Source organism: Lates calcarifer, linkage group LG4, assembly GCF_001640805.2.
Source record: "Lates calcarifer isolate ASB-BC8 linkage group LG4, TLL_Latcal_v3, whole genome shotgun sequence".
Classification (NCBI taxonomy): domain Eukaryota; kingdom Metazoa; phylum Chordata; class Actinopteri; family Centropomidae; genus Lates; species Lates calcarifer.
In genome coordinates, this window is record NC_066836.1 from 6947452 (window position 1) to 6975144 (window position 27693).

At 38.1% G+C, this 27693-nt stretch overlaps 1 protein-coding gene across 3 annotated transcripts in view; it reads right to left on the minus strand.

Annotated features, from left to right (window-relative positions):
- LOC108884208 (guanine nucleotide exchange factor VAV3) overlaps positions 1-27693 on the minus strand; it is a 54259-nt gene that overhangs the window by 16836 nt on the left and 9730 nt on the right. Inside the window, exons 4-24 of one of the 3 annotated variants that reach the window (XM_018677949.2) lie at positions 27041-27106; positions 26192-26309; positions 25581-25670; positions 25079-25147; positions 24890-24993; positions 24054-24153; positions 23430-23525; positions 21118-21186; positions 19939-20025; positions 18370-18455; positions 18003-18135; positions 15461-15570; positions 13480-13581; positions 12825-12916; positions 11957-11979; positions 10847-10871; positions 8563-8693; positions 5112-5177; positions 4830-4864; positions 4563-4679; positions 404-491 (exon numbers count right to left, since the gene is read on the minus strand). In XM_018677949.2, coding sequence (XP_018533465.1) covers positions 404-491; positions 4563-4679; positions 4830-4864; positions 5112-5177; positions 8563-8693; positions 10847-10871; positions 11957-11979; positions 12825-12916; positions 13480-13581; positions 15461-15570; positions 18003-18135; positions 18370-18455; positions 19939-20025; positions 21118-21186; positions 23430-23525; positions 24054-24153; positions 24890-24993; positions 25079-25147; positions 25581-25670; positions 26192-26309; positions 27041-27106 — 1807 coding nt within the window. Of the gene's footprint in view, positions 1-403; positions 492-4562; positions 4699-4829; positions 4865-5111; positions 5178-8562; positions 8694-10846; positions 10872-11956; positions 11980-12824; positions 12917-13479; positions 13582-15460; positions 15571-18002; positions 18136-18369; positions 18456-19938; positions 20026-21117; positions 21187-23429; positions 23526-24053; positions 24154-24889; positions 24994-25078; positions 25148-25580; positions 25674-26191; positions 26310-27040; positions 27107-27693 lie in introns of those variants that run through there. The other 2 variants (XM_018677948.2, XR_007813014.1) reach the window with 2 other exon arrangements.

The window sequence follows — 27693 nt, forward strand, 5'->3', positions numbered from 1 at the left end:
ATGTATAGAAGTGAAAGCAAAGACATGTGGGAAGCTGGTAAGGGAGATGCTGCTTGTTTGATCTTGCTAATACAAGAACAGCCAGTACTGAGGAAGTATTTTTGAGCCGTGCAACTAACCACAATATATCTTTCTATCTGCCCATTTCGAGTACTATTAGCTGCTGCCATACAATACCACAGGCAGTTGCTTCTAACACGCCTTTGTGGCTTTGTGTGTATACACACATGTAAAAATAAACCATGTTTTTATCACTGTACAAAACAAAAGTTAAATTTTCACTTGCATGCTGCAGTTAATCTCAAGAGAGCTCTGTAAGTAGCGTAATGTCAAAATGATTATGCTCATTAATGCTACTGCAGTTTATAGGGCACAAAAATCCATACAAAGTTAAAGCCTTTACCAGCACAGTCTTGAACAGCCGGCTCTCAGCGATGTAAAAGCAGCCATCCTTGGTCAGAATCTTAATGTGCTTGATTTTATCGTTGAACCTGTGGAGGATGAATAAGACATGGGCTGCTAATCAACTATACATGGTTCCACATCAATCTGGTCTCTATGGTGAACCGTCACGAAGGTCTGTCTGCACTGACTGTCGGTTGCCATGCTGAGCCAAGCAACTTTGTTTAACAAGAACAAGAACTTGGCTTTTTTTCCTGCTGCAGAAATCAGACCCAATTCACTCACATCAGATAATAATAAAACCTTCAAAGGTTTCTGCAGTTAGCCCTGTGAGCTCAGTTTATACTGTATACCAGTCATTTCTGGCTTGTCAAGCATCAATAGCCACGATACTTGTGACTTTACATCACAGGTAATGATTACTGGTCACTTATATCAAACAGTGCTTTTCCTTCTTAAACTGTTTCATTTGAAATATTGCTAGATGCATTAAGAACTATAAGCATCCTGTATTTAACAAGAAAAGCAACAAATTAGAGAGATTAGCATCGGGGGTGAATCACCATTTACTACAGCCCTGTAAGACAGACCCACTCCCACACTACACTCAGTTGCCAGCTTATAAGGTACACTGAACTGAAACTAATGCAGTCTAATACAACAGTTCTGCTAGAGGGTTACAAAGTTCAGTTTGTGTTTAAACTGTTTTAGAAAGGCACTGACTCAACTGTACAGAGAAGTGTTTCTGTTACTTGGCCTACCCTGATGTAAACTGGATGGAGACACCTAAGTAACCAGTGAGTCTAACCAGTGAGTCTATATTATTAGTCTACATAAGATTTGGACAAGGAAACACACCAAGCTTGTTTTTTTTTTTAATGAATGCATGTTTTGGAACATTTTTCAGAGAATTATTGTAGTTGATTCTAGGGATTTGTTACCTTTGTGTGCTAATTTTATGTCATTTTTTCCCCAAGCAACTTATCCTGGAGGACACCACTGAGTGTGCTGACTTATCCCAAGACAGAAAATGTATCACAACTTACATTAAAAGCACAGTACATTTGAGAGTTTATGCTATGGGCCTGATTAAATAATTAAGTGATTAAATACTCATATGACATGAGAGAATCACCTCCTCCTAAGTACTGTGTTGAAAAGTGGTGCAGGTCAATCTTGAAAATACATATACACTCTTCAGTACATTTATACTGTACACACAAGTGGGGTGTGCTGTCAAGGCAATTGCAAGCACAGGACCGTATATTGCATGTCTCCCATATGGTGATGTGCAGGTTACACCAGAGATGGATCCGCATTGTAAATCTCCCAATGCAGTATATAACGGATGAAAAGAATATGGTCATGTTGCAAATTCACTGATACATTATGAATATATGGGGAGTAATACATTATTGATTTGTGTTGAGTTATATGGTGCATAACACATGGAGACAGATGAACCCTGTTTGGTGAAGGCTCAAGTCTTTCTTTCCTCCTATAGGCTCCCAAGGCTGCACATATACACACAAATACATAAACATCATTCAACACACACACACACAAACTGGCCACTTGTAGCGTTTGACATTAGACATTTCCAGTTGATTAGCAGGAGCTCTCTGTATAAAGCTCCATTATCTCAAACAGCCATCCTGATAATGATCTTAAGCAGTGAGACAGGCAATTAGGATTGGAGTGTTCAGAAACTGGCCCTGTACATCAAAGCTTTGAATGAGCGACGGTATGAGTCCACCAAACCAAATGGGCTGGAATGGTGTGTCACTGGCTAAATAGTCCTAATGTCCAAACACTATTTCAGAGTGCACCATTAATCATTATAATCTCTTGGAACCATCATGCCAGGTCAGGAAGACTCAATAGTCCCTTCTTTTTTTAAAAAAAAAAAAAAGAGTGAACATGCTTTGATGTAGCCTGAAAGATATTCGCAAGTTAAATGGACAGTGTTGTATTTCAAAAGAAGGTTACCAAGGAGCTCAACTTGAAGATAACGCAGGCATTTATTGAGGCCTAAAGGAATGAATGTTTCATCTACAATTCAAGTGTATTGCTCGCCTTCTTTTGAAACACATTTCTAAGACTGAGCCAAAGAGCAGCAAATACCACGACAAAAGCAATCAGGCACTCCCTGAACATATGTCTGAGTGGAGGACTAAGACAATAGACAGATGGTAAATATATTAAAAATATATCACTGAAGTAGACCTCTTCCCCATGTTGCATTCAGTTGAGATGTATGGACTGAGTTAACCATCAGAGGAAATTAAAATTAACTGCAACAGTGTTTAGGTATGATGTAAGGTACAAAGAAAGAAAGATAGTGCCATTGACACAGGATGGAAGGTTAAAAGCACCTTCACTCAGAACATATTTATTTCTTACTTACCTCTAGTGTTTAGCCATGCAGGATGTTTTGGTTCTCTTTGCCCAGGTTAACATTATACTTGTACATCAGTATAATTATTTGAGCACCAGTGTTTGGTGCACAGAGAATTAAAAATGTCAAAGAGATATTTCTTCTATGCTAAGTACATCCAATGAAACCTCCTCACAGTGAGGTCTGGAAATTATCCAAAACTCCGAAACTCAAACTTATCACTATGACCCTCTGACTTGTCTCTCATACAGCAGTAAAACAAGTGAAATAGACAAATGTAAAGTTTGCACTGTCCCTTTTCAGTTGTTTACATGTCTCAAAATAATTGCATGTATTCACATACAACCTCAGCTAAACCTCAGAAACAGCTGAGGTATAATGTTAACACCCTGGAGCATAATTCCCCTTACAGTGCACTGCTGGGGGTACTATTTGATAAACATAACGAGCGGCTACTGATGTGTCCATCATTTGTTCATACTGATATTAGGTGATCCATATGGGTAATGTTGAATTTCTCTAACAGCTTTTGCTGAACAGTTACGATTTGCTCAATATACATTTTATTATGAAGACACATCAGTCTGTTTTGGATAGGTTTACACAGTGTCTCCTCAAAGATCTCCAGTGTGATTTCTATAGCGCCCCCCTGCCCTCCTCTCAGCTTCTACACACACACCTGTCACTCATTTGGGTCATGCCTTGCTTTGCCTCAATAAACTGTTGAGGGCTTTCTTTGAAATTAGTTGGTTGATGTTCTTTTCCTCTTGTTTGCAATCGTCATGGTCAAAGAGCACCTTTGTTCATTGCAAGTAATTTAGGGGGGAAAAACAGTTTTTAAGCAAAGACCCACCTCAGTTTTTTCCTTCCTATGTTATCCTATGGTTAACTTGATCATGATCATTGCAAAACTTTGTGAACTATTTGGACTCCAAGTTCAACCACAAACACTGGTCCCTTCTTTTATAGTTTTCTCCCTCACCACAACACTTAATGTTGCAGATATCCATAAATCTCTGTGATGTTTACTGAAAGAAATGTAACACTGGGTCTGGTAATTTTTCTATTTGTGCAGTTGACTGACAGCTGGCATAATGGTAATTTTCTTTAACAGGATTGTCTCATGTAAAATTAGCTACCTCGGCAGCCAGTATTAATGCATTTAAAAGCTAGCAGGACTGGGAATAATGTGTTCTCTGCTCATCAGTGTAGCAGCTGTTAGAGACTTAAAGAACTGTTGTGGATGTGGAAATCTCTAAGACTTAAAAACATGGCTTGACACCACTGGGGGAAAATGAAAAATTAGGGTTTTTTGTAACTTGGTCAAACTAGCACTTTCAACTAAATTCTGTCTCATATCATCTGCATTACCGGTATCAACTGTGATTCATCAGACCAAGCAAACTTTTTTCCATTCTTCAGTTACAGAGCGTTGATGATTATACAGTCACTTCTTGTTCTTCGCTGACATGAGTGGAACACAGCATGATCTCCTTCTGCTGTGGCCCATCCACTTCAACATTTGATAAGCTGTTTGTTTCCAGATTCTGCACCATTCTTGCACTGAGCTGTTATTTGCATGTGGGCATTTTGTTTGCTTGAATGATTCTTGCCACTCGCCCCTCACAATAAGGTGTTTTTTGTCCACAGGACTACTACTGACTGCATGTGTTTGTTTATTGCACTATTCTTGGTAAACAAGTGAAAATTGTAGGAGATTTAGTATGGAAATAAGCTGAAAACAAGATGTTATGTCACTTACTTTATACTGATAGCGTACTCAGTACATTCTTTACTTCTGTGTCGAACCAGATAGGTGCTGTTTCCTCGGTCCAGGAGTTCCACCTCAGCCTGGTATCTCTCCATAGGCCCTGCAAACCTGAAACACCCATGAACAACTACTGCACTTAGACCACAATCAATCATTCTGAACATGAGGATGAGAACAGTCAATACAATCAATAAAATAGAGTAAGAATGACTTGTGGTTATTGTTAGCTATCTACAGTCATTTGTTTTCATCGCTTACCAGAGCTGGGCTGAGTAATCGACAGGTTTTGGAACCTAGCGTGAAAAAGAACTGTGGTTATTTTGTGTTTTAATGGAGTCGATATGGGGGGTGGAGGTCATTTGTGGTAATGTGATATTCAAGCCACATCTAATAGCTAAAATCAGTCTTCTACAGCGAAAAAACTGCAATTGAAAAGCACTATGTTCCTTTACTAAGACATCAATAGTAGCCATTATCCACTGAATGCATTGTAATCACACTCAATGTGTCTTATTGATTACAAAAAATATGCACACTTACACATGGGCAAGGCCTCACAGCATCACTTGGAAAGAAGCCAGTCTTGCTTGTCGCCAGAATTTTGCCCTGCAATGGCAACTGGCTGTTAATCGCATTATATTTGTCTGAGAGCAACTACACCTCTCGCTCTCTCCCTCTCTCTTTTTCCTTCCTTTCCCCTCCCACACTCGCTTCAATAAATCCTCAGCAATTAGCACACAACAAGCAGTGCATCTAATTTGCAGCCCAAGTTAATTATGGTTCAAACTCTGCCGGCAGTTAGATTTGTGCTGCATCAAAACAAGAGCCTCGTTTAACACTAAATAATGGATCTTATTCTGGTCTTTGAATACCCAAACAGCATGAGCTCTCTGGTTCGCGCTAAGGCCTAACAATTGCATTTTAGCTAACCCGCCTCAAGCAAACACAAGCTTTATATGAAATCATTAATTCTTTCAACAAACATAGTGTATAAAGACCTTTTTTCTCCAGCTAAATAAACCAATTTAGTAAAATAAATTAATTAATTTCTGTATAGACTTGCTCCTACATGGACAGTTCAATTTATTTTATAACCTGAATTCTCTGTCGTGGACATTATCTTGTAGACAGTAATAAACATATACATCAACATTAAGCGCAAGATAATTTAAGTATCCAGTTCTGAGCTTGAGGTCAATTTGAAGTCCACTGAGTCAATCTGAGAAGACAGTGAGTGTTGAGGGCATGCAAAGCTCTTCATTCAGCTTCCTGCCCTGTTTATGCTTTCCTCCTCACTCCTCTTTATTAGAGTAAGAAATGCTTTTTGGGACCGTGCAAGCCCTGCCAGTAACTAGATTGGAAAGCGAATCTTTACCCATCTCTATGATTCATTCTGTGTAATAACATTTCATCAAAGGGTTTTTGAGAGCCCCTCTCTATTTGTTATGCCTTCGATAAGTGTATGATAAAGATTAAACTTATTACTCTGTTGGCATAAACAGGCAGCAGCCAAAGGATCAAATGAAATTACAGTGACTGATTGTATTGTTCTGCCAGTGGGATGGGGGATAATTGCCTTCTGGGTAACAGGGGATATGAATTCTCAATGTTCTGTAATTCCATCCTCTGGCGCCACTGGGGACGCTGAAGATTAAAGGTACCCTGTGGAGCTTTCATTGTAAACAAACACGGTTTTGTTTAGATTCAGTGTTTCTCACCAAAACGCATTGTGCGTGACCATAAGACCAAACAGAACAAACTTGTTGAGAACGCTTTGAAACTTGTATTGTATATATCAGATTGCGGGTTATTGCCAGTTTCTTAATCTTCCTCTCTTTTATTATCACATCCTACATTTTACAACTCTTTGCTGTCAGAAACTATTAATATGCATTATTGCCTTCTGCAAAATTTTACAGAAATCTGAATCAGACAAACAGACAACATTTTGACACTAATTCAAACTGGTTGCATCCAACTGAAGAGACAGTGTTTCGATTGTGATTGATACAATGTCTGATTAAATCCCTGGTGTTGAGAGGAAAAGTGCAGGTGGTAATTTTTCATTAACACTGTTGTTTAATACCCTTGCACCTGTGATGTGAGTATAACTACACTGCCACACACAAGCAAACACAGTGGGCTACCATATAAAAAACTATTATGATACAGAAATGAATCATTTCTGAAATAAAAACAAAAATAGAGTATAAAATGTGCAGTAACTACAAAACATAGCTAAATGTCAAAGCCAAAATGCAATAAGACAGAAAGGATTTGGTCAACTACATAGCTCCCAAAAAAAGTACTACTGAGTGAAATAGCCATGGCTACCAGCTAGAGCTAAAAATAATTTGGTCACTTACTTTTCTTAGGCAATTACCAGTAAATAACTCAATCAAAATTTTAGTATTGAGTTTGTTCCACATAACTTCATGGGGCAGTAGCTATGGCCAATCATGAGAGAAAAAGACAGCTAAACTAGTCTGCTAAAAGATAGCTAGCTTAAGATTATTAGTTACTACCATCTTAACCTTTTGACTCTAGTGAAGTTCATGGTTTACTGTGGTTAAGCTAACTTTACAACACATATTTAAGTGTGTAAAATTTATTATAGACTGGTTTTTGCATTGATATCAATATCAATAGTAATTGTAGACAGAGGGAGAGAGAGATATAGCAAACAAGCATATGTTTAATTTCTATGAACTACTGTACAAACAGCAAATGGTCAAAAATAATGTTTATTTTCTTAAACAAACTAGTTAAAATGGACAAGAAAGCTAAAAAATATATACATTTTATTTGTAGATACTGAATTTCTCCATATTCCTTGAACATTATTCAACGGCAGAGGGCATTATCTTTTTTAGGTATTATGTGGGTTCTATACCAATGATTTGCCTGAAAACTTGAATCTGTAGTCACTACTCTCTGCCTTAATATTTGCTCTGACAAAACATAATATTAATAGTGTGGTAGCCTGCCAATCAGAAAATTGCTCTACAGCACCACTAGTGGTCAAAGCCTCTATAGAGCTGTTTCAGGTAGTCTTATTACAGTATCATTATGCAAGGGACAGGAATACACAAATGCGTATTATCATTTAAATCCTATGATTATCCCCCCTCAACATGCATGGTAACCATGGCAGCAAACAGAACAGCACCATCAGGTCTGTGGCATGACATTCTGCTAGCCATTCTACCGGCTTACAAGAAGTCTCCTGGCATTCATGTCCTCACCCTCCACCTTGTGCTCTGTCACAACAGAGAGAAACATGGAGCATAGGAAATCGGGCTAACTGCCTACTCCCAGCTGTGCCGTTGGCAAAGACTACAGTCTGATTGGAGCAGCACCAGAAGGAGGATGAGGCTTTAATGCTGCCGTAAAGCATAGTGAGAAACAGCTAGGGAGGCTGCTGGAAGACCCCAGATAAATCGCCATCCTTTCAAAAATAGATAAGGTCAAACACTCCCAACCATTGGCGGACCTCGTGAGGTGGTTGCTAAATGTGCCTGTACATGAGGTTGTGCACCACCATTAAAACATCCTCCAGAGGCTGGAGAGTCTGCTGTTTTATTGTCTCACTGTGGCGCTCAATTAATCAAGTGAAGCCACTAATTGGTTAGATCATCTGATATGGGCTGTGATTCGATCTGATGAGTGAAAAAAGGCAGATACCCCAATTTGTAATGTAACTGGAGTTCAGTAGAGCTCATATAGATCTTTGTCTGATATTCCTTATTGCCAAAGGGAGGTAAATTACCGATGTCATCCCATTAATATTTTGTGAATTTTTTTTTTTTTTTTGCTTTTTCACATAGTAGGACATGCAGTATTAGATGAGATGACACACAGCGTGGATTCAAACCCATTACACTGCAAAGACATTGCGTGCACCGAGGCAACCCAGCGAGCCATAACATGTTATTTTTTCATGGAGTCACAGATGCTGAGATAAAACGAGGATGAGCTGAGTGACACGCACCTGCCACCAGGAGCTGTGCAGGTCGGCAAACATCAGTTCAATGACATCCCCTGCATGAATGCTTAGTGGGGGCCCGCACTGGGGATAGGGGATGCCACTGTAGTCTCTGATCACAACCATCCTGGGTAAACCTAGCAGACAGGGAATATAAACACATTTATCTCAAACTTTTATATATTTATGAGACAGTCTTATACAGTGGAACATACAACAGTGTAACAACAGTAATACCTTGTGCAGTCTTCATAATAGATAAGAAATACTGTAACCATGTATGACAGAGAGACTTTCTGAAAACAGCATAAGGCGTTTGAATCACAGAATGTTATGTTTCACAGACTATGATTAAAATGGAAAGCTCCGAGTATTCTGCTACATGTGTAGAGTTACATTAGAAGTGTGAAAACAGTTGGTCAATAAAAACAAGCATTCTTCAAGTTGAAACTATAAGTAGAGCTAAATTATGATTCTAATGCTTCAAGTACACAGTATACTCACAGTCCAGTCCAGTAATATATTCTGATGCATTTTCTATTGTTTTCATTCCCCTTTTCTGTTTTTGTTCTTCTGACCTTTTTCTTATTGAGAACTTTTGACAAATTAAATACCTTGGTAAAATATGACATGGATAATATGATGAACATTTTTCCCACTGTCTGATCATTGAGGAGTAATTTAAAAAAAAAAAAAAAGAACATATTGCAGTTGATTTATAGGTTGATTCATGTGTCTATCACAGGTACAGTAATGGTGGTGTGGGGGATGAAAGTGGAATGGGGGCCTTTAGTACCAATGAAAATCCTTAGTGTTCAGTTGGTTATCCAGAGAAAATGAGCATTGTTTCTGGAAAAATGTGTTTTTATGATTTTGCTTTTGACTTAACCTGGCTGTTATGGCTGGGTGTGTCAGAAGTTTGCGCTGTTCCCTACCCATCCAACCTTACCATATAGTGATGTCATGGTACTGACACACGCCAGAGTACACCTTTACATCACTGACATGACAAATTAAACTACTGGGGGTCAGCGAAAACAAGATTTTTGGCTGCTGTAAAGTGTTCTTTAAATGTCATTTTTCAGTGCCCTGAGCACCACAAACAAAATTCTCAATCACAACTTCACTATGTTGAGGTGACAGCCAAAATCTCAGAGGCAGATATCTCAAAAGCCAGGCAAACAAAACCACCTGGGCTTGATAATTATAAAGGCAAGTGAGAAAGAATGTTTTTTGTAGTTTGGGTGAACCAGCCCTAATCATGTGCACAAAGCAAATTCCCTTACTGTAATTGTGCTAAAGGTTTTAGCACAATTGATCTCTAACATGTACATGAATATGTGAGATCTGACAGTCTTTTTGACTGAGGTTTAAACCACCAAAATGGCACCATCCTGAAAAGCAGCAATTTACCATAGCAGGAAATTCATCTCTTTGATTCTTGGATGGCGCAGCTCCAATCTTTCCTCAGCATGGCAGACAAATACAGCCACAAGCATCCGGCTAAGGCTAAGACTAAACACCCCTGCCAACTTAAAAGACACAGCCACTTACTCTCCCCTGACTCACACATCTATAGCCCCCCTCAGACACATCTCCCTTCCAGCCATGGCTCCCCTGCAAACCAGCCTGAGGAAACTGTTATGGTGACCTCAGATGAATGGAATATCTTACATTCATGTTTTTAATAAGAACAATAAGCACGGCTGTCGTTCTCATAAAGCCCCTTATGGAAATTGATTTATCACAAAGGCACAGCTCAGCGGTTGAGGCCGAGGCATATAGACTGCTGGAAGTGCTTTTCTGCCAGTATTTCGCCTGCCGTGCTTCTCATAATGATTCCACCTACTCCAATTCATCTTAATGCCATCTAGGGTTTAGGCATCACGGCATGCAGTGAAAAAGGGGCTTTTTTGTGCTTTGTTTAAAGATTTCTTTTGCATCGTATTATTCATTGGTTATTCTTACTCAAATACATTTGTCGAGAGGAAACTGTTGTTGCTCATTTCCTGATTTGAACTCCACATTTCTAAGAAAACATCTTCTGGGTTTTTGCTGGCAAAAAAGAGTTGTGTAATATTTGATCAAAAACGTGACAGGGGTATGATAACATCTGAGGGTTAGCTTTAAACCACCATCCATCTGCTCCAGGTCTCACATTGGCCTCTGACTAACCGTCTCCTTTTCATCCTGTCTGCGTTTCTGTTTTGCTACAGAACCAAGATGAAAGTAGCTTAAGATATACCACGTAAAGCCCTTAGCAGTGGTCAAGTGGTCGAGGCATACTGACCTGGGTCTGGTAGTGCTGTGCTTTCCTGTGAACAGAGAGACAGCACGAAGCAAGACAGATAAAAAAGCATGGAAACAAGAAAGTAAGAAAAAAATATGGAGAAAGGAAGGGATTGGTAAATATAGAGAAGACATTCTTACTCCCTGTGCAGGATCAGCCTGACCTGAGGAATGAGTCATTCACTTAAAACTATCATCTGTGAGTGTTATACTCCTTAGATGTACAGTCTAACCATTTGAAAAGTGAAAGACAGATATCAAGAGTAAACTTTAGAAGTTCTGTTTCTCAGCAGCTGCCTTTTTGGGAAAAATATAATTTAAATAATACATAAATACTGGATCTTTTTATCTGCATTTTGTCTATAACCCACCAGGGTATCATAGAGTGTTCACTATTATTAGATTAGCTGTCACAAATTGTGGAAACTGTCTGGGAAGCAAATGTGAATTTCTTGCATTTACTGCGAAGTGGGAGGACTAATTTTGTCTATCCAGGATTTCAAAAGTAAAAGCCCTGATTATTTTCTAAACACAACAGGTTACTTAAATAGAGCCTTAAGTGTACCACAGGAATAAGAATATATAGCTTTTAAAGTGTTTCATCATAGTTTATTGTTTTATCATGATAAAACTATAGGAGGAGCTATGACTGGCCAGCTGTTATGTGCAGGAAGGAGCTCCTGCTATTGCTTTGTGGTATGGGCTTTATTAAAAATGGCACACAGCTTACAATCTTACAGTTAAATAGAGCTGTCTTCAAAATGATGCAATCACAAATTGTGAACTGTAAAGTTTGCAGCAGAGAATGTGGGCATATTCCACAGCAACATTTAATTATTATTATTATGCATTTGATTTTAATCTTTTTTAATGATATTGTTTAAATCCAAATGTAATTAATCAATTTCCATATTAGCTAGAGTAACTGTTAAAGCATGTTAGTGTATGACCTGATTATAATTGCAGACAGTCTATGTTATTTTGGTGGCACACTCCAGTGCTTGCGCGTGCACACGTGTGGGTATGTGTTATTTTATCTGCTATGCTATGCTTCACTAATTATGTTAGCTTTGGTGTCTGAGTCAAAGAAGAGTAACAGTCCAGGTCTTACCTTGGGTCTCGACTTGGCAGAATCTGCAGTCAGGTGAGAGACAGACACAGTGAGGGGAATACAATATGAGTGCGTGGTGGCTTCCTGACATACAACCTCAACTGTCAACCTCGGCTGGCCCTCATCATGCCTCAGAATACATAAAGACCACAGCGCTTCGGCTAAGAAGGCTTGTCAAAGGCCAGAGCTGCCTTTAGCTGTCTGTGTATTCAGGGAGGGTAATGTACCTGAACTACAGCGCCAGACTGATGACAAGGAGCTACAGCTTGACAGTAAGATCTAGCAACTATTAAATACCTCTATGACATAGTTTAGCTTTAAATTAAACAATTGCTACACAGTTTAAACTCAGAACATACATCATGTATAGTTTGCCACTTGTCTAATACACAACTCACATTTTACTTGAGCCTCAGTGTGGCAAGGTAAGCAAAGGTCAAGGAGTCACCACATGTATTTCATTTATTTTTTGGGTACAATACATATAACTACTAATTCCACAGCATACAAGTTGTTAGGTATCTTATGTACAAGGTTGGCAATCAAGCATGAGGATGGTACAAGAGCAAAGCTCGAGTGCTCAAAATGTAAATAGGTGCTCCTCTAGGGAGCATGAATGTACTAAGTAAATTTCATGGCAATCTGCCTTTTAGATTTTGATATTTTGTGTGGATAAGTTGAAGTACTGTCCTTATGGTGGCGCTAGAGTAAAGGTCACCAAAAAAAAGGTGGATTCATTATTATTATTTAGTATGCAGAGTGTATATCATGGAAAGGCAAGTAGTTTTCATTTTTTTGACTGGAGTATTTTTGATTTTGAAGTGTTAAAAAAGTGAGAAAGAATCAGTTTGGGAGGTCATCATCTCACCTGTTCTCCCACACACGCCCAGTCGACCCAAACACTCCTTATGAGCCCCCAGCCCACATTTTAGACAGAGATAACCCTGGTTAAAGATGCCCCTGGAGACAATAAAACACAGGATATATTTCATATATAACAGCCTCTTTAAGAAAAATACCTTGACATTTTGGATGTCCAGGCTTCTGTCACACTCTCATGATAAGATCATACAGGAAATGTCCTCCAGCTTTCCAAAACCATAAAACTGATACAATCTGCTGAAAACAGAGATGGTTAATTGTCTGTACTACAATATACAAACCATTTATTTCAATTAAAACCTAGTGCTTTTCAGTTAGGGATTAAATTAAAATCAATCCAATTTTTCCCTAAAGTGCCTGAGGAAAAGTGGCTGAAGACTGAAATGTAAAATGTTGTGTTGATCCTTTCATAGCTCCAATCTGAAAAAGTGTATTTTCCTAAGAACAGAAAAATACCATCAGTGAAATAACACAATATGACCTGCCATCCTGGAACAATATGCGCTGTTACAGTTTTCTATCTTCACCTTGTGTCAGACATGGGACTGAGTCCCACATAGCAACATTTTTTACTCTGCTGGGACTTCATCAGTTCTACACACTCATCAAGAAAAAAGTTCTTCACAATCTCTGAATCATACCTGAGCAAGAGGTGACAGAAGCTACAGGAAGTGATCCTATCAAATGTGTGCATCTTGAACTGGTGGGAGTTGTGGTTGGCTTTCTCTGGTCTGATATTTGATCTGAGACATAGAATAAGAAGAAAAAATGGTTAAATGCAAACAAGACTAAGAGTCTGGCAGCTAAGCTAATGGCTGTAGTTGGGCACAGCTTTAAGACATTCACCCAAAACCCTAAATATACACCTCATGGTGGTACTAGAAAAAAGTCTGGGGATCACCAAGGTCAGTAAGATTCATCTTCTAGGGACCATGATTGCCTTTACAAAATTTCTTCTCTTTCTTTCTCTATCAACAGAAAGACCATCATCGCCATCCCTAGAACCATGCCACTAGCACTGGTAAAAAGATGTGGTAATTAAAGTTGTGTGTGTCTCTCAGTAGTGGGAACAACTTTCTTTTAGTTATCTTAAGCTACAAAACATTCTTAACAATTTCTTTATCAACTGAATAAAAAAACTTTGCAGCAAAAACAATCTGCAGTTTATTCCACCACCTGACTGAAAAAAGGTAATTTCACCCCCAGCACGTGTGTATGTGTAAATGAAAAGAACTTGAAATCAGCCCAGACAAATCCAATTTTGAGCTGCATGTGTTCAAATATGAGAGGGGAGACATGCATAGCAGAAATAAGCACCCCTTCTGGAACATGAACAAACACGACTGACACAAAAACGCCTTTTCTGTATTGAACACACCATCCAGGAGCCACTTAAACTGAGTGCTCTCATAAGTGAGTCCTTCATCAAGAGCCCACATCCTCTTTACAGGTACAATTTTCACTTTCTGAATGGGCCCCTTCTGGTGTCATTACCCAATGCACAGTGGCACACAGCTGTTTTCAGACACAAACCTTGTGTCTGTGGAAAAAACAGTTTCATGACTGGGGTGAAAAATGGTTATTTCTTTTTTGAATTTTGGAAATTACACATGAGGTTTTGAGCTGGTGTCAAGTGCCTAGTGGTCAAAGAATTATATGACTCGTGCATGACTACATATGTTAAAAGATGACTAAAACTGGGCATTGTTTAATGTATATCCCCACACGCTACATTGTTTTGCTACAATTAATATATAAAAGAATAATCCAGCACACTATTAGAAGTGAAAACGTATTCAGGATATAGCAGATAGTAACCATGCATAGCAGGGATATTGTTTTCAAATATATCCACCCCAAACACAAAAGCATTTGTTCAGTCAATCGGAGTATAATGTCAAAACAACACTGTATTCTACCAAATCAACATACCAAAGGTTTTAGACAGGATATCTGCTTGCAAAAACCTCCTACTGTTACAAAATAATACAAAAGAAATACCTCCATAAAACACTGATTTGAAGAACCATGGAGGCAGAGTGACTTCTTTGTAGTTTTGGAGCTCTTTGGAACAGTTTATGTTTAGTGTGTGTGTTTGTATGTGTGTGTGTGTGTGGAGGGACTTGCTTTACTATGTTCGTGGGGTCCAAAAACCAGTAGCCCACCATACTTGTGGGGTCTGATGGCTTTATGGGGAACCAAAATGCTTAACCTCACAAGTTTAAATGGCTGGTTCAGTGTTAAGACTTGTTTATAGGAATAGGGTTCAGGGTTAGGCATTCACTTGTGATGGTTAAGGTTAGGGTAAGGGGCCTAAGAAATGCATTATGTCAATGACAAGTCCCCACAAAGACAGGTGTACATGGTATGTGTGTTTGTGTGTGTGTGTGTTATCATACTGTTGTCAGCAGTGTGTGCTTGATTGCAGCTAAGACCTGATCAAACAGAGCACATGAGAGAGTCAACACCTCTCTCGGCCTTGGAATAACACGCATGCAAACAAGGACAAATAAACACTACACACACAAGTACACAGTGTGTTTTTCCTATGATACACACAGTGGTCTTCTGTGTTGTTCACAAACTGCCTGGACTGTGGTGTTCATGTCTCTGCGTACTTACATGGCCATTTCAAACTGATCCAGCCACTTCTTCTTCAGCTCTCTGGTCTTAAAGAAGAGTTCAAAGCCTGTGTACCCCTGCTGGTGAGTCACGTAGAACCCGTAGCACCACTGTGGAGGTCAGGAAGAAGACAGCGATCAAACCAAATGTGTTTTTTTCATGCAGTGAATACATGCAGAGAAACATTTGCATATTTATAAGTACCATGGCTAAATTTATACTGTAATGATTATCTCACGGAATGTTCACTGTCAATGGTGCACAGCAAGTACAATCTGAGTTAAAAGTGGAGTTTGTGTGTTTTTGTTTTCGTTTCTCTCATAAATCTGCAAAACCCATTGCATGTTGTTATGGTGCATTTGTAGGTTTAAGCGTAAACAGTGCATGATTCTCTGAAACTGACAGTTACATAAAGAGGTGCACTGTTTCAAATACTGGAGGATTGCTGCTGAGATAAATGCTATTTGTGGTGTGGGTGTAAAAACTGGAAAGAAAATAAAATGTACCCAAGAAGCCCTTGTGTAATTGCAGGTTGATTCAAAAGTTTCAAAAGTAAAGGTGTTGAGCCTGGCAAGCTAATATTGCAGTTTTCCACTCAAAGTCAAAAAGTCAGACATTTAAAGTCTGTAAGTTGTTATTATAGCCTTGGAAAGAAGAAATATGGACCCCCACAAGGTTTAATTTGTCCAATACAATGGAAAACACTGTTCTGTTCCCCATGACACACCTACTGCTGAGCATTTCAGAAATTTTGGGAGATGGTGTTTGCCTTGTTTGAAATTCCCATATCCCTGTATATTCCTTTATCACTGTTCACCATATTGTCAAACATGTGTTGTGTCCTATCAGACCAGATAGGATGAGATAGGTGTAGGCAAATATGATTTTATCAGACATACATCAGATGCTCAACTATTAATTCTGTTATCAGTCCTCACTGGCTTTAGTTCTTGTGTCGTGGTTCCAAGACTTGTACCACCAGGCTTACAAATCAACTAGTGGTTTTTGTCAGCATCAAGAGAGCTGCAGCACTGGGAGTTTAACCAGAGTTCTGCCAAAAGAGGACTTAAGCTGTGATGACAGTGAGGCAGAGTCTGATAATCTGCCTCAGAGGAATCAAAGTTCAAAAGAGAGTTCAAAAGTCCTACATTTAGTAACAGTACCAAAACGTCAAAGGCAGAGACCTCAACCACAGCTGCCAGATGTCTTATGGGCCTTAACATCTATGATATAAAAATTAGGGTGTAAAATATAACTATTGCTTGCTTGTTTTCTCAAAACATTGAGGTTGGCAGCCATCCTAAAAAAGCCACAGTTTTCAGCTACTGGCCACCAAGTAGCTCCACTCTGGCACTCACAGGTTAAATGCGCTGCCCGTGGGCATATTTAAAAGTGTTTTTCAATCAATTCCCAAACCTCTCAGCTTTCGTCACCCCTAATCTGTTCCAGCTTGTTGTGTCATATCTAATAACAGGAAAAGTGGTAAGGTTTATCCGTCAGTGATTGGCCAGCTCTGCAAAGTCCTGAGTGTTTTAGAGCTCTGCTGAAGTGTTAAATCATTGATGACTGTGTGGGTGCTCAGTGGCACCACATTCACACTCTGAAGTTTCATTTAGCAGAAAATGATATATAGCTATAAGCAGCCTTGGAGGACTGCACACATTCATCACCTGATATTAGCATCTCTGTTGTGCGGTGTGTGTGTTTGTGGGTGTGTGCTGAGGTGGAGGTAGGTACACATGGTGTCTCTATGTCTGTGAATATTTGTCATTTTCTCTGTTTTCTTTTCTTTTTCTGAGTCTCACTACAAATGAATTCAAATACATGTCTGTGTCTTTTTGTGCAGTATATGATCGATGGAGCTTTATGTTGGAAGTTTGAAAGGATAATGACGTATCCAAACATCTTCAGCAAAATTACACTGTAATGACATGTAATGACATGAACATTACATGTTTAGTACAGGATTGTTAATTTAGAAGCCCTGTTGGATGCAACAATGAATACAGAACACACAGAGAAAAAAATACATCAGGACCATGACCATACATATACGATACAAAGCTCTGCAGTGAAAATATCCCACAAACACTCAAAACCCAAACACACACACACACATCATGACCGAACAATAGAGTAAATGAGGATGATAATGGAGTCCCTCTGATAAAAACCACAGAACCATCCTATTCTGGCAAGCTGTCAGTTTCACATTAGCAATCAGCACCGAAGTGAGAAGACACCATCTGTGAGCATACATCAACAAGACATCAACAAGTCCCCTCCACTACAATACAGCCTGCAAACGTTCCCACAAGGCAAAAAATAGCGTGCTGTATAAACTGTGTGGGGTGACAAAATGGGACCTTGCAGGTTTCTAAATCAGAAAAAACACCACTGACCCTGCAACAGCACGAGAGGACGTTTGTTTTAGCAATAAAATCCGCAGCAAACCAGATGTTTAATAAAAACATTTCCATAGCATAATTTTTTGCAAAGTGTGAATATACCAACAAATATAGTGCTTTTCCTGCCAACTGACCTTTTTACCCTCTCTGTCAGAAGTGGGGTTGTTGGTGATCTTGAAGTAGTTGAGGTCGAGTATGTCCTTCATCTCATAGTTGTCTCCTCGTCTCTTGCAAACAATGACAGCCACATCAAATAAAAAGATGTGTCTGTACAATAAGAGGAAATAATGTTACAGAGTTCTACTATTACATCATCACTGTGACCAAATTATAATATACTGTAAATAGTAGCAGTGATTTAATAGCAGCGATATGTTTTGTAGTCATCTTGCTTTCAAGCTGTAGGCTATTTACATAATCTTTTTACAGTGGTAATATTTTTTATATTTTCTTCTAATTCCTAATTTCTCTTTAGAGACAATGAAACTGAAGTAGAACAACCTGTCTTGTTTCCTCTTGTCAACACTGGAGATCATGCGCACCTCTCCGTCTCCTTTGGGCCGACCAAAGGTCCTCAGAGGCTGATTCTGAAAGCAAAATAAAAGGGGTTCTAAAAGTGAATACCACATGCACACACAGAGGACACATTTTTAAAAGTGGACAACTTTGTCAATGTCAGAGTCTCATTTGTCTCAAGCCTGATGTGCAACATACAGTATGCAGATGGGATCTATCAGACCTTTTCCTAGTATTAGTTCATTTAAATTGTTTAAAATAAGATTTGTGTATTTGTCACTGACATGAAATAAGAGATTTGAGGTGTGTTTCATCTATTCCCAAATTACAATTACTACAGTATAGCAAGCTCTAATGCAATGAAAATGCACTTTGTCTCTATGCTTTCTATTTTGTTACACACTGTTGCGTCAGATTTGTCACAAGGGGTCTCTAAGCTATACCTGGATGTAACCCAAATAAAAACCATTTATTTCAGCAGACACATCTACCAGATCCACAAAACATATCACTTCTCCAGACTGATTCAGTTTCCCCATAACACGTCATGTAAGTTCTGACACCATCTCTTGTTGTATCTTGTTATCACCAATGACATTCACCAAGTGTCAAGTCACCAATCTTGTTCAATCAAGACAAGGGGAAGGTTTTTATAACTCAACAGGCTCTCCTGCTCTTTTACTTCTGCTGGTTATGCTTTCTTCCGATCTCCAACTGGCTGTAGTTAATGACTTGTCTCTTCACCACCTTATCTCATCCTGTTCTACTTTCTTATTACCAAACTTTTTGCATAATGAACAAAATGTATGCCAAATATTTCAGCTTACATTTGACATGCTTGTGGTCAGTTCTGCTCTGTATGGCCCTGGGACAAGATTTATTGTAATCAACACTGAAACCTAAATTCTCCGCCTTATGTGTCTCTGACATAAATATAAAAGAGGTTTAATATGATATTTTAATTACAGTAATAATTTTTTTCAACATCTAGAACTAGTATAAGGCTAGGCATTACAGAGAATGTGAGTAAATAGTAAATAATGTCCACTATACTTTCCCACAGCATAAGGTGATGTTCAAATATCTGGCTTTGTAACCAACTCTAAAACCTAAAGATAATCAGTTTAATATCATGTATATTAAAGGAATGCTAGGAATGTGAAGAATACTTCACATTTGAGAAGCTAGAATCAGGGAATGTTTGGCACTCTTCCTTTAAGAAATTACTCAAGCGACCAATTTATTATCAAAATAGTTACCAAATAATTTTTTGTTGATCAACTAATTGATTAATCAAATAATAATTTCATTTCTAAACTGGTAAAACACCTTAAGTTTAATGTCATTACCTGCAAAAGGGATATTCTAGTATCTTTTTTATTTTTTAGTACTGACTAAAACCCACAGACTATTCCAAATTTAGGGGAAGACTTGTTGCGTGAAACTACTTGCAAAAGCTGACCATTAAAAGGAAACATATCTGTCGGATATTTTGCACCATCCCAAATGGTACACTAACAGCTGCTGATAGTTGTAGAAAGACTTGTGGTTTACCAGGTTCTCAATAGACCTCTGGTATTGGTCGATCTCCCTTAGAGTCTCATTATCTCTCTTCACCTCGTTGACATACTGAGCCAGATCCTGCATAACCCAGACACACAGACACATACAAATACACTTAGTTTGTTGGGTTCGTTTAGTGAGGAGGTAGTGAAATATGGCAGAAAATTCAGGACAAATTTATTTGTAAATTCTAAAAGATAAATATTGACATTCTGTACTGTGCATTTAAAGGAATAGCTCAAATATGCTCAGAAATACACTTTTCCAAAATAAACATGTTTGCTATCTTGTTAAAAGTTAGATGAGAGAATAGATACCACTCCTGTTTAATATGAGGCTGAAGCCAGAAGACAGTTAGGCAAGCTTAGCTTAGCAAAAGCACTGGAAAGAGTTGAACTTGTTGAAACTGTACTGTAAAAACAATAAATTGTGGTGTTTGTACAGATTAAAAAACGTGTGTGTTAATTGGTAACGTTTAGAGGTGCTGAAAGGCAGATTATGTTACCTTTGGACATAGCCAAGCTAGCTGTGTGCCAGCTTCCAGTCTTTCATGCTGAGCAAAGCTAATCAATTGCTGGCTATAGCTTCATATTTAACACAAAGATAGGAAAGAGGCTTGTGGCAAGAAAGCAAATAAAGCACAATCCCAAAAACATCAAACTATTCCTTTAATTTTATTTAATTTCATTTGTGCGTAATTGTGTAATTTCATGAGTGTTTTGTGCACTTATGTGAGCAAAGCACACAAACCATTTTAATGTTATGGGTATGAGTCAGGATAAGATAAGATGAAAATGCATTGACCCCCAGGGAATTCACTTGTTGCGGCAGCTCAAAAGTAGAAGTAGAAGAAGTAGAAGTATATACAGTACACTATACACATCTGTCATAGTTATGCATTTCCTGCATTTTTGTTGTTAAGGCCTCAGCTTCCTATCAAGCACAGGCTCTCTTCAGGCACTCATTAATGTGAAGGAAATGTAAAGTTTTATCAATTCACACCAATCTGTAGCAGAGAAACATGAATTATTTATGACTTTTTTCCATCTAATAAAAGTTGATAGTTGAGTGGCAGAGACTGTTTGGAATTATCTGCTAAATCAGCCTGCTGCTGGTAACAAGCTGAAATCACTGTGATTACAGACCATTTACCATAAGCACTGCACTTACTTTCATGGCATCAAGAGCAATCTTCAAGTTGTTCTTGTCAGCAGCATCATGAGTGTGTTTGACTAGCTCCTGTTAGATGAGGACAGAGAAAAAATGATGGACTATATTCACTGACAGAACTCTCTCTCATACACACATATAACTGCACCCATAAAAACATTTAACACGAGTAGTTGGATTATTGATTTGATAATGAGAATAACTTTAAAGCCAATTGTGTGAAAGACAGCTTCCACTGTGTTGTTTTCATAACAAAAAAGCCTTTTTTGTCTGAGTACGGCTCATTTTCTTACATTACCCTGATTTGACAGCAGTAAAACAGATTTTTAGGCAAACATTGACAAATGTGTTTCAGGTATTGCCGTACAAATTATATTTTAATAGAGTGAAGTAAAGGTGAATAGAAAGAGACAGATAGAGAGGATTTATTTTCTTCTGATTTGTTCCACCTTTGTAAGAATGCACATTGTCATTCAGCTGTAGAGCAAAAAGCTGTGATGGAATGTAACAAAGGTACTTGTATTTTACTTGAGTAACATCATTTTATGCTACTTTATATACAGTTTTTAGTGCACAACATTATTTAACACTTATACTAATACTATACTAATAAAATATATTGTAATACTGTAATAAACTACCCAGTTAAAACTGGTTCCATTTAATCATTCATTTTTTATGAAAAAAAAAAACAAAATACAGTACAGTAGTGAGGAAAAGACATTCTGATCATATCATCCTACCAATGCTCACACACATGTATTTGATTAATCAACACATGGTAGTATATTTTGGGAGTGTAACCTGCACTGAGGAACCAATCTGTTTATTAAATCTGTCCAGAGTCTCCTGTGGAATACTTTTGGTTTCATTACCATCAAAACACCAGTCAAGCAGCAACAGAGACAAATAACCTTATACTTGTCCAGACTGAGTCATGGCAATATAATTAGATATCATAACATGAAAGCTTTTAATTCTTACTTTTTTTCATATGTGTGACACTAGTCTCACCATTGTAGCAGGACAGCATATTAAAGAGTTATTTTATGGTAGCTTACATTCAATTTTTTCTTGTTCCTAGACAGATGCTGCTTGTTAATAACACATGCTGCCAATGCAGTATTTGCTGTGTAGCGTGTGCTATGCGTAGTAGAAAATTATAGATTTAATCATGTGTACATTATAGGTGTACGATGGGTGGAATCACTCACAGTGTGTTTACCCTTCATTACCTTTCTAATAACATCACAAAGTGAAGAGATTAACTATTCTTCCATGTGGTGAAAGCTACAGCACTGCCATATCTACTCTCACTTCATTTCCACTTCATCACTTCCTCTTCCCTAAATTCCCTTACCAGAGTCGCTCCTCGAGCGGATGTCTGTGAACACTCAGGATCACCATCATTTACCATGCAGGCCTTTACCCTCTACAACAATTTAAAACAGCTCTGTAGTCACTGTCCCAATCTGCCCTGCCAGCTATAGTCTGACCTCTGATTCATACTAACCAGGGGAGATTGTGTCACATAGTTATCAGGAGGAGATGAAATTGTGAGGATTTTGAAAAGCTGCACTTGTGGTTACTACAGGAAGCAAAAATGTGTGATCATTTTACACTGGAATTACCTATAAAACATGTCTAAGAACTATAATCAACTATCAAATAAATGATGCTGAATAAAATCTAATTATGAGTTCAATTGTAAATCTTTTTTTTTTAATCAGATGACAGACAGATGATCTGCCCCTTAAAATCCTTGTTTAAGAGAGAAAATTCAGAACATTGGTAAGCTGAAATGTCTTGACAAAAATTAAAATTATCCAGACTAAATGCAGGACTTGTCAATGTCAATGACTGTCAAAATTAATGTTTTCTGCAGCTGGCTCTGTTTTGTCATTGTGAAGGGACACAAATATGTGGAGAATGTCGCCATCAAGTGGACACTTTTATATTTCATTTCAGCTGATTCATTCTCATGGGAATAAAATCATTCTAATCCTACTCATGGGAATAAAACTTGCACTAATTACATAAAAAGTATGTTGTAAGTATGTTGTGTGAATCCCTCCAACAGGATAAAATATCTTGGCAATATGATTGCCAAGATACCACAGCAACTATTGCTCAGGTGTGATGCCCATCTGCCCCCCTCCAAAAAATCCATTTGATGTGTAAAGTAACAATAAAGTCAGAATAAATACTGTCAAAAAGAAGCTCACAGTTTAAGCAAATCTCCAGAGTTTAGAGTTCAGCAATTAGTTTGATGTTCCTGCCTAAAACAACAGAATTACAGTATATCTCTCTACCTGAAGAAGGAGATGGTACTTGAGGACTCTCTGCATCGGAACAACCAGCAGGTCCCTCAGTGTAAACTTCCCATTGTTGGCCCTTTTGGAACACTCCTGGAATAAATACAATACACACAGTTGTGTCATTTCCTCAAATGATTTTTCACAAGCATGGGTATATCGAGGGACAAAACACTGCATTTGTCACAGCTTATGTCTGGTAACATTTTATTATAGGCACCAAAACTTTTAGAAAGTTACCAAGTTATCAAGTAGGTGTAGTTATTTAATCTTTTCTATTAGCATAACTGAGTATATTCTACTCTATTCTAAAAGGCTGCACAAAGCTCAGAGCTTACGATATATCAGACAGCTTCCAACCATATTTTTTCAAAAATGTATTTTTATAAAAAAAATACATGGCATAAAATCAGTTATGTTAATCAATCCTCAGTAATATAGTATAGTATCTTATTTTTTATTTTGCAATATTGTCATGGCTCATTGAACGGGACACAGTCCAATAAAAAAGTCATACTGTATGTGTAATGCACAAAATATACACTAGGGGCCACTGGAAAACTAGATCTGTGTGTATGAGGGGTCATGTGTATGTGTAATATTCTTATTCAGGTGTCTAACCTCCAGTTTCAGGCGAACATCCTCTTTCTCTTTGCAAATAAGATCTAAAACAGCGATGGCGATCTCCACCCGACTGCAGTATATCCCATAAATGAGCAGTCTACAGTTCGGAGGAAAGGCGGTGAGGTCAAGTGATTTTCACCAAGTGAGTGCAGACAGTTCAAAAGTGTTAACACAAAATGTCAGAAAGTCAAATCATAGTGTAACTCACATTATGTTGCAATCATGTTGTTTATGAAGTTTAAGAAATTTTCTGATACAGAACCTCATGCAGGACAGTTACCACTATACTACGTCATGATATTTATATAACTGGCAAGAAAATCCTTTCTAATTTCTAAAACAGCAGGGAACAACCAAATACAATGTGTGAATTATGCTATATTTTCACCATGAATTTTATACACAACTGAGACAGAGCTATGTAAAACAAACTGCGTAGAGTCCGAGCCCTTTTAACACAGGTTTGTCATGTAATGCAAATCTAAAACTGGTGAACAGCTTGTGTGCAGAACAAATGCACAGTTAAAATATCTGATGTAAAAGAAGGAGATATGTCTGCAACAGTACTGCAAGACAATATATCACCTTTTTTCCGCCAGTGTATCAAAAGCAAATTGGGAAAGTACAATGGTCTGGTGAACCTTTTTAAAGTTGATTACTGAGACATAACCGCAAGCCAATTTTCCCATGAATGGGCTTTTTGACTCATATATAAACACACCTTATTAAAGCTGCACAAGAAAATGTCAAGGTGGAGAAAAGCAGCATTAAAAGTGCATGTCCGTGCTTTCCACTGGAATCTGACAATATGCATGAATGCTGTTCATGAATACCTTTCTTTGTAGCTGATAAAAATCTGGTAGAGATTTAAGGCATTTTTGTTCAAGATGGAGTCCTGCAAGTCGGCCATCAGGCTCTTGTGAACTTTAACCAGGTCCTGCGTTAGAGAGGGAAGCTGTCAATATCTGGAAGATTTTTTTATTCTCATGTTATGTGACAAAAGGGAAATATGCGGGACTTACTGGGATGTTAACAAAAACTTTGTCAATTTCAGCTGCAGAGAAGAACTTCTTCAAAGGGTTCAGGAAATACTGGGGAAGGAAATACATTTAAAAAACCCAAATGAAGCCTGTCAGCTTCTTCCCCTGATTCATTCATTAACTGATCATTTACTGGAAACTATAAACAATGTGAAAGGTAATTCATAATAGTATATCATATACATTATATCAGTGGCATCACTGCAACAGCTGTGGTGCACTCATACTGAAACCAACACAGGCAGGCATCACATCGGATGGCAGATACAAGGGAACAACAGGGAACTGATGTCTGTGAATTTCCCTCAAATGCCCCTAAAATACTAGAGTACTGACTACTGTGCGCTATCATCGCTGTTGGAATAATATCAATTTATTACTTAGGTTAAGATTAAGATTCTGACACCATGAAACTCATCAAAAGCTATGTAATAATAATAATGTGATCTCATTGCAGAGGAGACTATTAAAAGAGGTCCAGTACCTTCTCGATAGACTCCAGGGTCTCTGTGTATTTCTCCTCCGTCTGTTTGATCTCTGTAAGGCAGCAGCTCCGGACATCTACCTCTGCCTGCTTCTAGAAACACATACACCTTAGAAACTGTTCCTAATACACAGTATTAGAGGGAGCCTGATAAATAGATGGACAGTCAGTACACTCTGCCAGCACACTTTCAGATCACACATAAGTTCAACCCCTGCAGGTCTGGGCAATAATATTTCAAACCTAAATCAGGGAAAAACTTTTCCCTCTTGTCTAAAAAGACTTACTGTTCACTGCTCATTACATATGAGCTGTATATATTTGCTTTACTCTTAATAATAGTATTATGTGTATTATATTTTAGCTGCATTATACTAGTTTTTATCATCTGGTGTGATTTTGCCAATCAGGCACAGAAAACTATGGCGATAAATGGCTGTGGTTTACAAATTTTATGTGATTTGATCCTACATACAAGAGGACTGTATACATGTCATTGTAACAGGTGAGAAATTTTAGCAATTTAGATATTGTGGGTTCTAGTCCAACATCTCACCCCCCTGAAACTGAAGTATTCTGTGTGTGTGTGTTAGGCTGACTCATAGTGGTACCAATGGGGGATGCTGCTCGGTCCTCATGAGGTCTTCATAAATCTCGCCACCTGCATACTCTTCTTCCAGCCCATAGACCGCTGCGTACAAGTCGTCCTCGTCCTCAAGCACATTCTCACTATAACACACATGTATGCAGACACACACTCATTAACATCTCTAAAATGTATTGATTATCAGTCACAAATTACTTCTTGCAGTGAGTGAGCGATGGAGCGACATTTTGTAGATAATGTAAATAATAACAGCAGTTAGGTTCAGACAGGGTTCTGGTTCTGGTAAGGTTCTGTTTACTGTTTATCAGACGCAGCTTTTGACAGTAAGAAATGTATGAACAATAAGCAACACACTTTCCTAACATTCTATGTGTGTTCATCACTTGTTTTATATCTATTACAGAAATAATAGAGTAATGTAATGATACATGAAAAATCAAGACTTGGCTGCTCTTTCTTTCATTCTCATGAACTCATCATTAATCACTAATCACCAATTATAAGAGAATGAAATGAAACCCTGAAGTGACATGAAAATAATCCCAATATTGTGTTTGTTCTATACATATTTGATTACCCCTATTCCTCTTATCTATCAATCAAACTGTCAACAGCACCTATACAGAACCTTGACGTGGGTGGTATGCAAGCACTCAGAAAAAACATGCAGAATTACTCATTCATTTCCTCTGACAGTAACAGAGAAATGGAGCCAAGCCTTTAACCAAAACATGTGGGTGTCCAGACCCCTGGAGAGCATGGATGATGAGCAGAGCTGGTTCTGCTACTGAGCAAAATAATCATGTTCTATCAACATCAGTAATGGGCCCACAGAGAAGAGCTTCATACATACTCAATCAAGTCCTCCAGATTATTGTAAATGTCTTCGTCTTTTAGGCTCTCCTCTGTTGGAAACGGCCTGGAAATGACAGTAAAGCAGCATGAGGTTCAGTGTATACAGAAAAATTACTATGAAGAAACTATTGATGAGTGACTTAGGGCAGGGAACTAACTTTTGATGTATTAAGATATTTGATACAGCCAAAAATGACTCTGCATGGCAGAAAAGAACAGACTGGTTACAACTGGAATGGAATAATTTGGGGCCACATGCTTAATTTTATTGAGATGGTGATCTGCAACTCCCCCATCAAATTCAGTGGTTGCCAAAAAAGGTTATTGGTGTGAAAAATAAAAAAGTAAGGAACACAAAAGAGAAAAAGACACAAAATAAAATTCTACATATTGAAAACATGCAATTGTTTAATACTAAGAAAAGTCTCAGGCTGATGAACACCATCTGAATTTATTTCTTTTCTGTGTGTACTCATTCTATTTTTGTGGTTGTTTTTTGTATACTCTGAAAAAATGTGTTTCTCATTTCTGGTAATGAAGTAGAACACCTGGTAAAAGTGGAAATTAGTGAGTGAGATGTGGCCAAGTGTGGCTACAGTGTCGGTAAAGGGGGGAGGAGATGGAGGTGTAGCTGAGGAACTTAAAAAAAAG